The sequence below is a fragment of the Taudactylus pleione genome, unplaced genomic scaffold (genome assembly GCF_031769625.1).
Source record: "Taudactylus pleione unplaced genomic scaffold, aTauple2 ptg000703l, whole genome shotgun sequence".
NCBI lineage: Eukaryota > Metazoa > Chordata > Amphibia > Anura > Myobatrachidae > Taudactylus > Taudactylus pleione.
The window spans coordinates 5,776,761-5,793,866 of NW_028285105.1; the positions used below are offsets into that span (position 1 = coordinate 5,776,761).

General features: G+C 47.2%; 1 protein-coding gene across 3 annotated transcripts in view; it reads left to right on the forward strand.

Moving 5' to 3' along the window:
* The window catches only part of YTHDC1 (YTH N6-methyladenosine RNA binding protein C1), a 62,852-nt gene that overhangs the window by 13,427 nt on the left and 32,319 nt on the right, over positions 1 to 17,106 (forward strand). For all 3 annotated transcript variants that reach the window (XM_088456424.1, XM_088456425.1, XM_088456426.1), the window contains exons 3-4: positions 6,540 to 6,862; positions 7,885 to 8,230. In XM_088456424.1, coding sequence (XP_088312550.1) covers positions 6,540 to 6,862; positions 7,885 to 8,230 — 669 coding nt within the window. The remainder of the gene's footprint in view (positions 1 to 6,539; positions 6,863 to 7,884; positions 8,231 to 17,106) is intronic.

A 17,106-nucleotide genomic window follows, 5' to 3' on the forward strand; every position in this document is an offset into this window, starting at 1 on the left:
CCTGCGCAAAGTGTGCAGAAAAGTATACACAGGGACAGTCATCTAGCCCCACATTCTGTGACAACTGTAATCCACAGCAAGTCTCCACGGACGACAGAACTGCCGTCTTGGGCGGAACAATTTGCATCCGCTCTGTCACATCTCTCTGCTGAGCTGGAGGCTTCTCGTAAAGAGAGAAATTTCTAGATTAGCTACTATAGAAGAACCGGCATGAGTGTCCGTCTTTCATTTTAATAAAGCAAAGGCAGCTTACTTCTTTTCCAATTTCAGAACTTTTCCAATTTCAGAACTAGATTCTCTTCTGGTTTCAGCTTGGGAACATCAAGATAAAAAATTTCAGATGTCCCGCCTGTTATCTTCCTATCCTATTTCTGCAGATAGCAGAAAATCTTATGAGCCTCCTCCTACAGTAAATCCTTCGGTCTATCAAAAAAGACTATTCTAGCGGTCCCTGGAGCCACGTCTTTGAAAGAGACATTGGACAGGAGCCTGGAGAATACGCTCAAGTCCATTTATACAGCTGCCGGGGTGACTTTGCATCCTGCGATTGTAAGCTGCTGGACTAACAAAGCTACTGAGGTTTGGTCAAAATGGTTAGCTGATGGGATGAGAGACCAGCTCCCGGTGGAGGTACTTATTCCTCTAGCAGAACACATAGGGGAAGTTGCAGCCTACCTTGGAGAGGCTTCCAAGGATGTTTTGTAATCTCGCCTCAAGAACTTCAGCTCTGGCTGTTTCAGGGTGCTTTGGCTTCGTCAATGGCAGGCGGACGCGGAAACAAAAAAAGCTGTGGAAGCTCTTCCCTTCAAGGGAAGTGTCTTATTTGGAGCGGAACTTGATGAGTGGATTTCTCCGGCTACTGGGGGTAAATCCACCTATCTTCCGTCGCCTGCTCCGCCTCCTAGAAGGCCCTACTCGGGGACCTCGTTTCGGTCCTGTCGTTTCCTGGTCGCTCCAGAGGAGGACCTACTACCCGTGGTTCCAGAGGTCGTGGCAGATTCGCAGCAAAAGTCCACTACCAAACCTAGTGCATGGCGTGCTTCCCTCTCACCTGGCATCAGACAGGACAAGGTTTCTACTCCAGTTTGTTTGTGGTTCTGAAGCCGGACAGCTCAGTCAGACCTATTTTGAACTTGAAGGTTCTCAATCCCTACCTGAAGATGTTCAATATGGAGTCCCTTCAGTCGGTTATTGCGGGACTGGAGGAAGGCGAATTCATGGTATCTCTAGATATCAACAACGCTTACCTTCACATCCCTATCTGGCAGCCTCATGTTTCTGAGATTCGCCATTCGGAAATCCAATTTCCAGATTCAGGCCTTACCCTTCGGCTTATCAGCACCCAGGGTATTCACGAAGGTCATGGCGGTGATGATGGGTCCCCTTCGGAAACAAGGGATCACGATTATCCCTTACTTGGACGATCTCCTTCTGAAGGCTCATTCCAGGGAACAATTACTGCAGAACATCATGGTGACTCACAAGCTCTTCATAGGTCATGGGTGGATCCTGAACGTTCCCAGTCTCATCTGCAACCGACACAGAGGCTCCAGTTTTTAAGAATGATTCTGGACACAGTCAGCGAGTTTTCCTTCCCCAGGAAAAGGCAGCCTCCATTCAGGAGATGTGAGAACGGTCCTTCGACATCGTCAGGTATCTGTCCACGTCTGCATTCGACTCCTGGAAAAAATGGTGGCTGCATTCGAGGCCATTCCTTATGGATGTTTCCACTCCAGAACATTTCAACTCGACCTCCTCTCCCAATGGTCAGGATCCCATCTTTTCCACCACCAAGTCCCAGAACTCTGATATCCCTTCTCTGGTGGCTGAACTCGTCACACCTTTTGGAGGTTGAGAGATTCAGAGTCTGGGATTGAACCACAGAGGCGAGGGTGGGGGGCAGTGATTCGGGAACACAACTTTCAAGGCCGCTGGACCTCACAGGAAGCGAATTTGCCGATAAAATTCTGGAATTACGGGTAGTGTTCTACTCTCTTCAACTAGTACATCACCTGTTGCGGGGTCGAGCAGTCCTCTTGTTCAGTGGGTTCCTCATGGGCGGCTTTTCGCAGGGTTTCCATGGAGTTGCTCTGCTGGGCGGCCACTTGGTCTGGCCGGCATACCTTTTTTCTCCATTATTACAGATTTGACACGTTTGGCGGCCTCTGCAGCACAGTATGGCCGTGCTGTTTTGCAGGGTTCTCAGCGCTCTCCCATCCGTAATATGAGCTCTGGGACGTCCCCACTGTCATGAAGCCTCCAGTGTCCCCTAGAGGATGAAGGAGAAAACAGGATTTTGGAACTTACCGATAAATCCCTTTCTCCTATTCCATAGGGGACACTGGACGCCCACCCTGCGCTGTTCCTTCCTGCCATGGTTATAGTCATTATAAGTTATGACTGGTTGATTGCTTTTCTTGGTGTATTGTCATTTCAAACTTTCTAGTAGATGGGGTTTAGAGGGGGAGGAGCTAGTCAAACTTCTAAAATTGAAAGTGCCAGCTCCCGCTTAGCATCGTCTATACTCCACTGTCATGAAGCCTCTAGTGTCCCCTGTAGAATCGGAGAAAGGGATTTATCGGTAAGTACCAAAATCCTGTTTTCTCAGCAAGCTCCATTGTTTTGTTTCAGTGAAATTCACTACACACACTAGAGGACAATGCTGTATCAATTCTATTAAACTGTAAATGCCTTACAAATATAAAGGGAAATAGTTACTGTATAGTGTTTACTCTAGGTCCGACGGCAGGCAGAGCGCCGGACCTAGAGCAAGGGCACTTCTGCGTGCGCCGAAGGGGCGTGGCCAATGAAAAGGGGGCGTATCTTTGACGCGTATACCTATACAGTGTCGTTTTTACTGCTCAAAGATTTCTATGCAGGCACCTTAATTTAGGACTGATACACATTGTGGTGGTTGTTAGAACCATGTTGCAATAACAGGTGTACTGTTTTGTGCTCAGATCAACTTGGCTGCTATATAGGATTTTAGACCTATTTGATATTTAGTATTGTGGTGCACTTGTTTTAATAAATTTCTGTGAATTTTATATCTCTGTTTATGTACATTGTTTTGACAGGGACACACCAGCGCAGTATTTTTTGACTTATTCTACTATGGGGGGAGGGTTAGGTTTGGGCATCGGCGAGGGTTGACTGTCTTTTCAACATGCAAAGCTTCAGAGACTGCTGGTTCCAACCTTGGCTGCAGCCTGCTGTATAGCATAAACTGTGGGGTGCTGGACTTCCACCGGTGGGTATGCACGGCACTTGTGATCAGTGTACCCATACTTAGCGGGGTCCACATAAATGAGGTGGTCTATGTGCTGTGTGGTGCTGGCGGCGGGTGTGCATGACACTGGCGGCCAATAATGTGAGCTGCCAATAGCAAGGTCCACCTGGAAAGGTCTCCTAATGCGTTTCTCGACTTCATAGAACTCAGTTTCTTCAGTGGGGACAGAGTCGTATAGGAGGCAAGTAGTTTGCCTCTCCCTACAGCAGCTTATTCTAAAATTATATTTAAATGCAGTTTGTAATAAGCCTGCTTTTAAACTCTTAAGTGGCAAATTCAATTATTTTGGACTCCCATCTAAAGTGACATGGAGTTATTCAATTGTTTTGGGTGCCCATCATTTGTCAGTGATTTCTAACTGCACCTTCCAGAGGTGCAAGCAGAAATCCACCCAAAGTAGGGCTTTTGGACACCTTAATTGGCACTTTGCAGAGGAGAAGGTGCTTTACGAGGCTAGACCTGTGCATTTTGCAAGCGAGAACGTAGCCGTTGCAATCAGCACCGGGCTGGTGCGCTAACAGTTGAATACTTCTCATCACTTTAGACTGGAGCTATTGTTGCCCAAAATAATTGAATTCCTCCATAAGATGGAGTTAATATTGCAGTTTAAGGTGACTGAAAGTAGTCAGAAACTATCCAGGTAATAATCATTCATAGATTTTTTTTTTTTTTTTTCATTCCTTTCTGTGGTGATATCATGTTGACAAATAAGCTTTTGTTTAAAATCTAGCCTACGGTATACTCTCTGGATTTGGTTTCCCATGTAGTTTTTGAGCTGCATTGAGGCAATATTTGGGTGCGAAATACATGGCAGGGACAGTGACAATGATAAGCTCTGGAAACGGGCTAAATGCTTCTTAGAATGTGAGGGGCGCATCCACTCCATGGTTCAAGTCAGATGAACTGCCTTGTAGTGCATGCATATTCTCATACCGTTTGGAATGTGGTATATCAACAGCAGACTGACTTAGCAGAACAGAAATCAGTATAGTTTCAGAAATCACTGCAGATCAGAGTGGGTGATTCAGCTGCGGACGGGTATGCTATCGCAGCTGCTAACATGTTTGCAGCTGTAATATGGCAATGCAGCAGTAGGCGTCACGCCTCCTGCATGCATTACTGATCCAAATTGCATCCAAGGATGCAGCATCGAATCATCTGCAATCTATTCAGAAAGCTGAGTGACCATGACGTCACGCAGCTGGCTGCCGCAGATGAGTAAAAGAGGCCAGCCGACGGAGATCCTGGCATCTTCCCCCTCCACAAACGGCAGCGACATGCCTCTGTTTTGGTAAACTGAGGCTATCGCTGCCCACTCCCTGGCCAGAAACGGCGACACTGTCAACATGCGCAGTGTAGGTCAGGCGCATGCACAGATTCCCAATAATCGGGAATCTGCATGATCCTTGTAACTGCGTCCACAGCTTAATCGCCCCCTGAAATCACTCTGCAGACCAACATTGAAGACCATGTCTAGCAGGGCTGCCACCAGTGGGGGGAGGATGCAAAGCTTTTCCAGGATCAAATATTGTGGGTTGATTATACTGTCTGCCACAGTCTGAATAGTGTGTTCTCCCCAGAAATATTTTCCAGCCGGCTGGCATCCAAAAGTAGCCGGGTTTCCTGTACAGCTGCATGAACTTCCCTAAGGAAGCTAAGAGGGATATGAACCTGAAGGGTCTAGATGACATATTATAAAAGCTTATATAGTATTGTCATCTTAATCACATTCACTCCACCCAGCCATGATAATGGTTTTGAGCACCAATTTCTAAGGTACAGTCTAATTTCCGCTTCGGTATTGGGGGAAAGTTCGTCATAATGTCAAACTCTGATAATAAATTATTGAATGAAAACAAGGAGTTTGAAATGACTTTGTGACATTTATAAGAAAAAGGGTGAGTTTACAGTCTATCATCTGGATGGATCCCAGAGATATTTGGATTGGAGCGAATATCTAAAGCATGTACCTACATACTTAGTATAAATAGTTATTAGTGGAAATTTCAGGTGACACCTGAAACTTTAAGGATTATAATAGCTGATGGTAAACTCATCAGGGCATACACTTCTACCTGGGGGTATTGCATCTATCGCCAATTTAAGATTCATGAGATTGAAGTGTTTCTCTGATGTCAAGCAAAAGTCAGGTAAGGAACAGGGAAGTACAAGCTAGCAAGGTAGGCATCCATTTGCTGAGAGTGGGGGGGGGGGAGAGAGAGAGGGTTCTCGACAGGTTGTATTCACTGGGGTAGAATTTATGAAAAACAGCTGCTGTCACATCGAACTTGTGTGGAACCCAGGTCATCTTTAATTGGAATAGTTTTGGTCATAGATCTTTGGGAACATAATGCTCTAGCCAGAAATCTTGCCTGGTTTGTTAACCCAGCAAAATTGTGCCTACGTTTCTGATAAGCTAATGTATTTGTGATCCCACACACAGCTGCTGTGCGCAGATATGCTATTGCCGTAACCAGCTGGAAATTAATTGAGACTGCCACCGGCGGCTTTGCAGATCCAAGCAAGTGCGTACAAATACGCAGCCGCCATCACAGACCATTCAATAATCGCCCATCTGAGTAGCCCTATGGTCATGCAGAATGGCTGCCTGAACTGAGCCATTGGAACCACTTTATCTGCGTATAGGTTTTTTTGCCGCCACTCCCAGTTACCTCCCCCAAAGCGATCATTAATGTCAATCACTTAGCAAATAAATGCTCTGCAAGTGGCATCTCAAAGATCCATTGGTGCATGCGACCAATAATCTCTCAACTGCGTAAATATCAGAATAGCATACATCTATGAATCAGGTCCTTAGTCTTATTGTTAGAGTTTAAGCAGGGTTCCCCTAAGTTCCATGAATAAGTCATCAACCAGTGTAGCTTTATGCTTTTTACAAAAACCTTAAGTTTTAAAAGGGATTTTGTTTCTTGGCCTAGGAAGGTTATTGAATAACTGTACCTCTTAAGACACACTTGTGGGCTACCCAGTATTGTCCTGCTTATCCTTCATCCCTGTTTTAAAAGTAAAACATGTTATGGAATTCTGACTGATATAATAATTTTAAAGCTGCATCTAGTATATCCATTGTACTAATTTGGTTACTCCTCATGCAGCAGTCCCAACGGCTGCTTTAATACGGAATTGGCAAATTTCTTTCATATAGAATTTGATGGGCTCATTAATGTACTTTTTTATGTAAATGAACAATATATTAAAATGTACATTTTCTATTTGTCTGTTCCTAAAGGGTCCAAAAGAAAAATTGACAGAGTAGAAATGCCCGAAACAAAGCGACTAAAACAGTCCTCCCATATAACAAGACCTCCACCTCAAAGGCTGTCTGCGAGTACAAAGAGGGCCGTCAGCACTAAAGGAAAGCAGGCATCCGAATACAAGAGTGATGACTTCCAGAGACATGACCGAAACAGAAGGCCAGATGGTGATAGAAGAATTCATCACTCAGGCAGTACAGGCCGGGATGGGTTTAAAGGACCACAGGACAAAATTTACGTAAGGAAAAGAGAAACAGAAAGGAGACCCAAATCCAACACTCCAGATATCGCACCTGAGGTAACAATTTGCAATTGTTTTTATTTTATTTTTATTCTGTGAAAAAAAAATTATATAGGGCCGTATTCAATTAGCGGTGAAAATGGCAGTTTTTTTGACATTGGTGAAAACGGGCGTTTCCACAAATAGCTCGAAAAAAGAAAAAAAGGATGACATTTTCGCCAAAAAAACAGGCGAAAACTGCAACAGGCGAAAAAAAACCCAGCTTTCTCCATCCCAGACCAGGCGAAAAAAAAAATGCAAAATCCCTATTTTTGGCTAAAAATGTGGGGATTTATTTCAGAATACTTTGGACACCTCCCCTAATGATAAATTACCGGGAAAAAAATCGTAAATTGCGTACTTTGCCGAGAGTCGACTGCGCAAATTTTGGGCAAAAAAAAAGTTGATAAAAAAATAGGAAATTACTGTTCCACGGAAATTGGGGGTACGTTAAAACAGGTGCAAGTATATTTTTGTGTCGTAAAAACACAATTTTATAAACCGTTAAACCGCCTGCTGCGACTGCGTGCGATATTTAAAACACTTGATGCCTCCATACCGCCCATCGAAAACTCACTCAGTATGTTAAAAATATTTTCAACTACCAGTTTTTTTTTTTTTTTTTCCCGCTCAAAATTTGCGTTGTCGTTTTTCGCCAAAGTACACAACTTGTGTCTTTTTTTCTTTTTTTTCCCGGTAATTTAACGCTAGGGGGGGTGTCCAAAGGGTTCTGAAAGAAATTCCCACGTTTTTAGCCAAAAATAGGGATTTTTTTTTTTTACCTGGTCTGGGATGGAGAAATCTTTTCTCCATTTTTTTTTTTTTTTTTTTTTTTTTTTTTTCGCCTGTTGCCGTTGTTTGGCGAAAATGGTCGTTTTCGCCGCTAATTGATTATGGCTCACAATTGGTTGTAATTCCCTATAATCTGTTTAGCATTAGAAAGTTTTTAGGGTATACACCTCACCTCTAATGCATTATTGTGTAAAAACTCTATAGGTGGATGTTAGGCTTGATGTATTTACCACTGTACTTTCTACTAGAAAATAAGGCATGACCCAAGCAGACGGCCAAGCGGATCAAGTCGTTCCTCTGATGGAAACTCTGAAAATTATGGGTCAGATAGGGATAGTGGCAGCAGCGAGTCCTCTGATGATCAAGGAAACAGTGAGAATGAAGAAGGGATGGAGGAAGAAGAGGAGGATGACGGAGAAGAAGCTGAAGAGGAGGGTGAGGAAGAGGAGGAAGAATATGACCAAGAACATGAACGAGGCCAGCGAGAGGGGAATGATTATGATACTCGCAGTGAGGCCAGTGACTCTGATTCTGACTCTGCCTCGTTCTCAGATGGGGACTCCATTCGTTCAGGTTCCGGCTCTGATATTTCAGGTAATCTTGAATTAAGTCAGATTTTGTTATTGTCTTGGAGTAGATTGCTCTGTAATTATTATTATTACTGTGCAAATATACATTTTGATATGTTTTCTACTCGGTGTAAAATGATAAATGGCCTTTCTGCTGTGTGTATTTCATCTTTCAAACATGTCAGTTACATTAATTTAATGATCTTCAACCAACTGTCAAAATTTAAAAAATAGTATATTAAACATTTTATTTTCCTTTTAATTGTTTTTACCAATATAACTAAAAATTGTTATCCTGGGAATTCCCTGTGTATCATTCATCCCTGGTTGATGCTGGAATACGTTGAGTATAGGGTGGAGGTGGAGGAGTCTGGGCACCAAAAAACTCACATTGGTAAACTAAACATAACTATTCCATATGAAACTAAAGCAATACAAACCGGAAAATGGTCTTAGTCATGGATGAGACGTCTTCTGAACATTATGATTTAACACACTAACTACCATAGAGAGCCCAGTAGTAAAGTTATAGATGACAAAATGGGTCTATGAAATTGGCTGCATCACTTAACAAATGCATAAAGAAGCTACTGCGATGGTGATTCCATTTATTCTACTTAATTTGTCACATGCAAATATACTTTATATTAGATCACTTTAGAAAACGGTAAGTTTGAAAATTTTTTTTATTCTTTCAACAAAATGTTCACATATGTCAGTGGTCCTCTAGCGCCGCTATTACAGTTCAGATTTCCATGCTTGAGCACAGGTGACTTAGTATCTCAGTCAAATTGATTTAACCATCTGGACTCAAGCATGTAGTATTTCCGCTACGCTGTTTTAGTGGGATGTAGCATCCTGCTAAAACAGTCGGCTGGGTGCCACCGCTGGCTGCAGTGTCCCCATGGGTTTGGGGGAGGGGGACTTGTGGTACAGGGTATCTGTTCATGCTGCAGTTTGAGCTGTGGGGGCTGCGCTGGGCATACCCCCTACAGTGATTAAATGGAGTGGGTTTTAAGGATACGCTCCCTTTTTGGATGCGTACAATAGAGCACTTTTTACCCACAGGCGCACTGCCCCACTCCAAACCTAGAGTGCACACTAAGCATGGATATCCTTAAAACCTGGCCTGTAATGAGAGCTTAGGAACCACTGACATATGCCAAGTGTTTTGAAATGATGCACTTTACTATAACTGTTGAAAATTGTTAAATTAAAACTGCAGATGTGTTCTAATACATTTTTGCTGCTATCACGCTAAAAAGCCCCCCTCGGTGCGCCAAGTCCCATGAGACTGCTAGCACGGGCATCTTTTTTTTTTTTTTGTATCTTTTTGCAGACTGTCCTGATTAATTTAATATGCGACACCTGAGACCTGGTCGCACTCATATATACATGTGCTGCTTAGACATACAAGTGTTGCATATCATATTAATCAGCACAGTCTGCTGCTGCGTCCTAGTCGCATCGCATTGAAACTTAGACACATTTTCAGCAAGAAAAGACGCCCGCAGCTAGCAGAGTACCACGGGACCTGGCGGCTCACTCACATATTAAAGGCTAGATGTATGAAGACACATCTGTATGCTAACACTGTAAAACTCCACTTAATAGGCATCTAGTCATACACACGCACTTGTTTAAAAACTACATTTCTACTTCAGGGTCCATAGGGTATCCACAGGATACCTTGGGGTATAGGTGTGACGTCAGTCGCAGGGCACCAAAGAGTTAAGCTTTCAGCCTCCCAGGATGCACTAGGTCCCCCTCCTATACCCCGCCCCCGGGCCAAGGCACCTCAGTTTAGTTTGGTGCCCGGCCGGAGTCGGGTGCACCTGTTGGAGTGGGGGCTAGAAGAGCCCCTGAAGCTTTTTCTTCATGCAGCTGTGGCTGCACATCTGGATGAACAGCATGGACAGTCAGTCCTGACGTCCATGCTGTCTTCCCTACACCCCGCCGGTACCAGAACGCCGGTACTGATCCGGGGATGCTGGTGGGCGTCTGGGGTCACAGCTAGCGGTGACCCCAGATGCTCCGGACCATGGCCGGATTCAAGGGGGACAGAGGTAAGCAGCGGGGTCCCGCGGTGGGTCCCCGCTGATCACATGGTCCTAAGTCCCCAGGCAGGGGGCTCCCTGGGGACTGGCTGCAGCGTGGAGCCAGGCGACCAACCTGCGCTTCCACTACCCCCTGGGACAGCGGACCGCAGCAGAGCGGTAGCGCTGCGGCGTCCCAGGGGTTAAATGCATGCCAGGGGAGCGCGCCTTCCCTGTCTCACAGCCGGCGCCTCCCCCGCTGCACACAGCCCTCTCTGCACTGTGCTGACTGGTCCTGTGTCAGCGCTCCTCCCCCAGGCCAGCTTCTCTCTGCTCCTCGGCGGCCATCTTCTCTGCAACGCATGGTGAACGCTGCTGGAAGTCTGGAAGGAAGCATCGTGGTCTGGGTCCCCCCGCATACCTCTCCTCCGCTGTGGCTCAGGTCTGTGTATGTAGCGCTGTGTCCTACCAGGCCCTGTGTCTGTGTAGTTGAGTGATCAGCGCTGTTAGTGCAGGAATTGTTATTTCTCTGCATTGTATGTGACTGTGCTAGCGCTGCCTGTAACTTTTCTTCTCTAAACTGTCAGCTTTATTACTGTCCCTGTTCTTTCTGCTAAAGCCCTTGCGGTGCGGTGCTGCAGGGTGGTCTCTCGCCTATTTAATACTTAATTGGTGAGAGAGGTCACATACGTGGTGCCATCATGTCTGAAAGTGATTTTCCCCTCCGGCTACAGTGTACCACGTGCAAAGTACCGTTAGCGGAGGGGGAGGGTAGCGCGGAGGGCCTTTGCCGGCAGTGTTTGTCCATGGCGCGGCCTATTACGGTTACAGGAGCGGTACAGGAGCCGCCCTGGGCTTGTTTCGCTCAGGCGTTAACAGCTTTAGTGGGCCAGTTAGCTCCGCAGCCCGCGTTTACTCCGATGGGTTTGTCCCAGCAGTCTGTGGTGTCGTCACCCATGCAGGGGTTCCCACGACAATTGGTGGTACCCCACAGTGTCCCTATTTCCCCGCTCCCGGGTTCTCAGGAGCCAGCGTGGGTTAACTCCCTGACGAGTTCTGTACAGCACTTGTCGGATGTGTTGCAAGGGGAGTCTGTGATGCGGCCTCATAAAAGGCCGGTGGCGTCTCTGTCCGCTCCTTATGAGGATGACGAAGGGACGTCTGATGATGGGGAGATTCTGGATCCTTACGATCAGGAACCTTTCCATACTAAGGACGCTGATGCTAAGTCCAAAGTATATATTCCTGGACTTATTCGGGCGGTCCGCACAGCCTTGGTGATTGAGGACGAAGTTCCCCCAGCGGCTAAATCTAAGTATGCCTTTTTTCAAAGATGTGAAGGGCGATGCCACAGTCTTTCTTCTTTCGGGTCAGTTGGTGGACCATTTAGAGGAGGCGTGGAAACAACCTGGCAAAAGATACCAGCCGCAGAGACGCCTGGCGGTGGCTTATCCGTTTGCGGATAATTATTTTGCTAAGTGTGAATCCCCTCCACAGGTGGATTCTCACGTGACCCGTCTTGTCCGTAGTGCCACATTGCCGATGCCATCCATGTCCTCCCTTAAGGATGCTACGGACCGCAAGGTAGAAATCTGCCTGAAGTCCGCTTATTCCCTTGCAGGGGGGGCAGCACGGCCGGCTATGGCCATTTCCTGGGTTGCCAGAGCGATGGAGCGCTGGGCGGATTCATTAGAGGCTTCTTTTGAATCCGACTGTCCGGCCGAACAGGCGGAGTTGATTGGCAATCTCCGTGATTCGGCCACCTACATCAACGAGGCGGCTCTAGACATTAGTACTCTGGTGTCTAGAATTTCTTCAGCAGCGGTAGCTGCTCGTCGCACCTTGTGGCTGCGATCCTGGAAGGCGGACGCAGATCCAAGAAAGGTCTGGAAGCGTTGCCGTTTACCGGAGAAGTTCTCTTCGGTCCGGATCTGGATAAGATTGTGGCCACGCTGGCGGCAGCCAAATCTGCTTGTCTCCCGTCGGCCGCTGCTCCTTCTGGTTCTGGACCATCGTCCTTTCGGTCATCTAGGGCCCAGGGCAGGCCCAAACCACAGTCGTTTCCTCGACAGGCTGGCCCTAAGAAATCGGTCAAGCCCCGGAAACAGGCATGGAGTACCAGACGTCCGGCCCCCAAGCCAGATGACAAGCCTGCGGCCTGACGGTCCGGGTCTCCCCTTGGGGGATCCCAGGGTGGGAGGCCGCCTGCTGCAGTTCTCCCGGTGTTGGTCGTTCACTACGACAGACACTTGGGTTCTGGAGGTGGTCTCTCACGGGTACGCCCTCTCCTTCCGGCACAGACCCCCGGCTCGATTCTTCACCACGGGTCTACCATCAGACCGGAACAAGGCTACGGAGCTGCAGAAGGTATTGCACACTATGCTCCAGGCTGGAGTTATACTGCCTGTTCCATTCTCCCAGAGGGGCCAGGGTTTCTATTCAAATCTATTTTTGGTACAGAAACCCAATGGGTCATATCGTCCGATTCTCAACCTCAAAGCACTCAACAAGTCTTTGCGGGTCCCGAAGTTTCGGATGGAGACCCTACGGTCCATCATTCTGGCGCCGGAACCTGGGGACTACATGGTGTCATTGGACATACAGGACGCTATGGCGGTCATGGCGGCTTCTCTGCGGCTGCAAGGAGTCCGCATGTTGCCGTATTTGGACGACCTGTTATTGGTGGCAGGATCTCCAGAGCTCCTGTTACACCACTTGGACCTGACCATTGCACTGCTGCAACGGCACGGCTGGCTAATCAACTGGCAGAAGTCCACTCTAATCCCGTCTCGGAGGATTCTGCATCTTGGAGCCTTATTGGACTCGGGACAGCAAAGGATCTTCGTGACGGAGGACAAGATCTCTGCTTTACAGTCAAGGGTGCGCAGTTGTCTGCACAGCCGCCGGGTGTCCTTACACTCGGCGATGAGGTTACTGGGCTCCATGGTGTCGGTGTTCGACATGGTGGAATACGCCCAGTTTCACTCCAGACCTCTGCAGCACCTGATCCTGTCCAAGTGGAACGGGCTGCCTCAGTCTCTGAAGTTCCAGACGATTGTGCTCACCCCGGAGGTTCGCCTGTCCCTTGCGTGGTGGTTAAAGATGACCCACCTCAACAAGGGACGTCCGTTCTGGGTTCCAAATTGGGTCCTGTTGACAACGGACGCCAGTCTTCGGGGCTGGGGAGCAGTTTCGGGTCCACACTTGTTCCAGGGCAGGTGGACACCGACAGAAGCGGAGCTTCCAATAAATATCTTGGAACTCCGTGCGGTCTTCAATGCTCTCCTGCAGGCACAGCGGTTTCTCCAGGGTCACCCGGTGCAGGTCCAGTCGGACAATGCTACCACCGTGGCCTACATAAACAGGCAAGGAGGAACTCGCAGTCGGGCGGCTCTCGTAGAGGTCTCTCGGATCCTGGTTTGGGCGGAGCGCAATCTTCCGGCCATATCAGCGGTCTTCATCCCGGGAGTGCTAAATTGGGAGGCGGACTTTCTAAGTCGCCAGGACGTTCATCCAGGGGAATGGTCCCTGCACCCGGACGTTTTTCAACTACTGGTGGACAGGTGGGGTCTTCCAGAAATCGACCTCATGGCGTCCCGGCACAACAACAAGTTGCCGGTGTACGGGTCTCGCACAAGAGACGAAGGGGCGTCTCTGGTGGATGCTCTGTCCGTCCGGTGGACGTTCAGGTTCGCATACCTGTTCCCTCCGGTCTCCCTTCTTCCACGGGTAATCCGGAAATTCAAACAGGAAGGAGGGACGCTCCTGTTGATAGCTCCCGCGTGGCCCAGACGGCACTGGTTCTCAGACTTTCAGGGTCTGTCCGTGGACAGTCCTCTGCGGTTGCCGCTACGACCGGACCTTCTGTCTCAGGGTCCTTGTCTTCACCCGGACCTGACTCGGCTGTCTTTGGCGGCGTGGCTGTTGAGACGGCCATGCTGAGGTCCTGGGGGTTTTCCAGCTCTGTGGTGCGTACCATGTTACGAGCTCGGAAACCGTCTTCCGCGAGGATATACCATCGCGTGTGGCATACGTTCTTCCAGTGGTGTCGACCGAGAGGTTATGCACCGCGGGAGTTTCGTCTGTCTCGGATTCTCGCCTTCCTGCAAGCGGGACTAGATCATGGGCTTCGCCTTGCTTCTTTGAAGGTACAGGTTTCGGCCCTATCTGTCTGGTTTCACCGTAGGATTGCTACAATCCCGGATGTGCGCACCTTTATGCAAGGTGTTCTCCGTATTCAGCCGCCCTTTGTTCCACCTGTGGCGCCTTGGGATTTGGCTGTGGTCCTGAGGGCTCTCCAAGGACCGCCGTTTGAACCACTGGGCTCAGTGGATATTAAATGGCTAACAGCTAAGACTGTTTTCCTTCTGGCCGTTGCTTCAGCCAGACGTGTTTCTGAGTTAGGGGCTCTTTCTTGTAGACCTCCTTTCTTGGTTTTTCATGGGAACAGGGCAGTGCTCCGCACTCGGCCCGAGTTTCTTCCCAAAGTTGTTTCCCAGTTTCATGTTAACGAGGAAATAGTTGTTCCGGCCTTTAACTCACCGGGTCTTTCCGTGGGTGAGGCCTCTTTGGATGTTGTGCGGGCCTTAAGGACTTATGTTGACCGCACTTCTTTGTTTAGGAAGTCGGACGCTTTGTTGTCCTCTATGGCTTCTGTAAAAAGGGTTGGCCTGCTTCAAAGCAAACTTTGGCAGCCTGGATCCGTATGGCTATTTCTGAAGCTTATCTTCATGAAGGCCTACCGGTCCCTCCTTCTCTGAAGGCTCATTCCACTAGGTCTGTGGGTCCTTCGTGGGCAGCTCGACGTGGTGCCTCGGCAGTTCAGATCTGCAAGGCTGCTATGTGGTCTTCTGTCCATACCTTCGTGAGGTATTACAGGTTTGACACCTTCGCCTCTCAGGATGCTTCCTTCGGGCGGCGGATTCTCCTTTCTGCACAGGAGCGTCCCCACCCTTAAAGGATACTGCTTTGGGACATCCCCAAGGTATCCTGTGGATACCCTATGGACCCTGAAGTAGAAAATATGAGATATGGTAAGAACTTACCCTTGTTATCTCTATTTCTACGAAGTCCATAGGGTTCCACAGGACTCCCGCCCTGTCGCACCTGTGCTGCAGATGGGCTTTGCTCTGGTCACCGGTTTTCCGTCTCCCTCTGGTGAGAATGTGATTCTTGTATGTGTCCAGATCTTTGTTCTCTCTCTTCCTTCTCCTCCTCCGGCCTATGGCTTGGTAACTAACTGAGGTGCCTTGGCCCGGGGGCGGGGTATAGGAGGGGGACCTAGTGCATCCTGGGAGGCTGAAAGCTTAACTCTTTGGTGCCCTGCGACTGACGTCACACCTATACCCCAAGGTATCCTGTGGAACCCTATGGACTTCGTAGAAATAGAGATAACAAGGGTAAGTTCTTACCATATCTCATATTTTTTCAAAGTGCAAAGGGGTCCAAAACATAGAACTGCAGCTGCTGTGATATGTTAGGAGTGGAGTGCTTTAACATATTTCATTTTGGTGGACACCTTACTCCTGAATTTGCTATGTAACATTGGTTGGTTATGCTCAGTGGATGCAGCGATCAGTCTATCACTAGCATCTAGTCACCTTACCAAGACAAAGTTTTTAAAGAGCAACAATCATTCATGGTACTTTCCAGTAATTTCTCCATAATAAAGCTTTAAATAGTTTTCTGGTACAGCTGTCCTCTGACACATTTAATCTCCTATTATGCATTGGTTTGAGGGCAAGTATGGATAAAGCTCATTGCATTTTATACAAAGAAATGCACACCCTTGAGTTTTGTGATGGTGTAAAGTTTAAGGAGACTGTCACCATTGTCTGATTCCTTTAGTGCATCTATTAATTACTAAATAACTGGATTTCCATGTCTGTACAGATGACTTCCATAGGAGTTATGTTTTCTAAAGGTGCCACTAAAATTAAATCACAAGTTGTATCCGTGTTTACTGTAGGAACTAACATAAGGAAGCACCATTTTTTGCTTGGGCAGGGGTTGATTTTGATCTAGCTTTACCTCTTTATACCGCTCCTACCTAGCCTTTTGTTCCACCTGCCATTTTGAAAGGGGTACATTCATTTCAGAAGATTTTGCCTTTTGCAGAAAAAATACATTGTGCGCTCAGCTGTGCCAAGACAAATTAAACTATATTTTTCCATGTTGAACATGGATTTTTTTTTTGTATACTTTTTTTTTTTCCTTTTTAGGTCCACTACACTGTGTGTATACTTTTGTAAGTTGTAATGCAAGCGATGAATTGTATGTGTGTGTGTATATGTTGCTGTTTGAAAGGGTCACCTGGCTCAATTTAACCCTCTCCGACCCCATAGCCACTATTTTACTACTTAAAGCAGCCCAAACGCTATACTTATAAGTATTTGAAATAATTGTTAGTTCCTGAAAGCTTGAATTGCTTTTTAAAGTTCACATTACTTGTAAAAATTATCATTGTTCCTTCCTCCACCCTTCTCTTGCACTTTATAGTCTTCATGTTTGATTTCATCAATATGCAAAGCCATCATAATTTATAGAGCCCTAAACATGCTGGAAGCCTTACTGATAAATATTGTGTGAAATAAAGCTGAATATATTGATCTCCAACGCATCTGTGGGTATCCTTTTATTAGCCAATCAGATCATGGAATGTTCTCTGCAGCAGGAGATGAGTACTGACCTGTCCAGTCATATTAGTGAGAGCAGTGCTGCATGAGACATGCATCTTACGGCATGAGGAGAGGAGCACGCTTCCCAATAGCACAAAGCAGTGATGTGAGGTTCCGATCTCTCTGATACAACAAGATTCTAGTTTTTTGTATAAACCTCTTTTATACATGTAGCTTGTTTTTTTTGT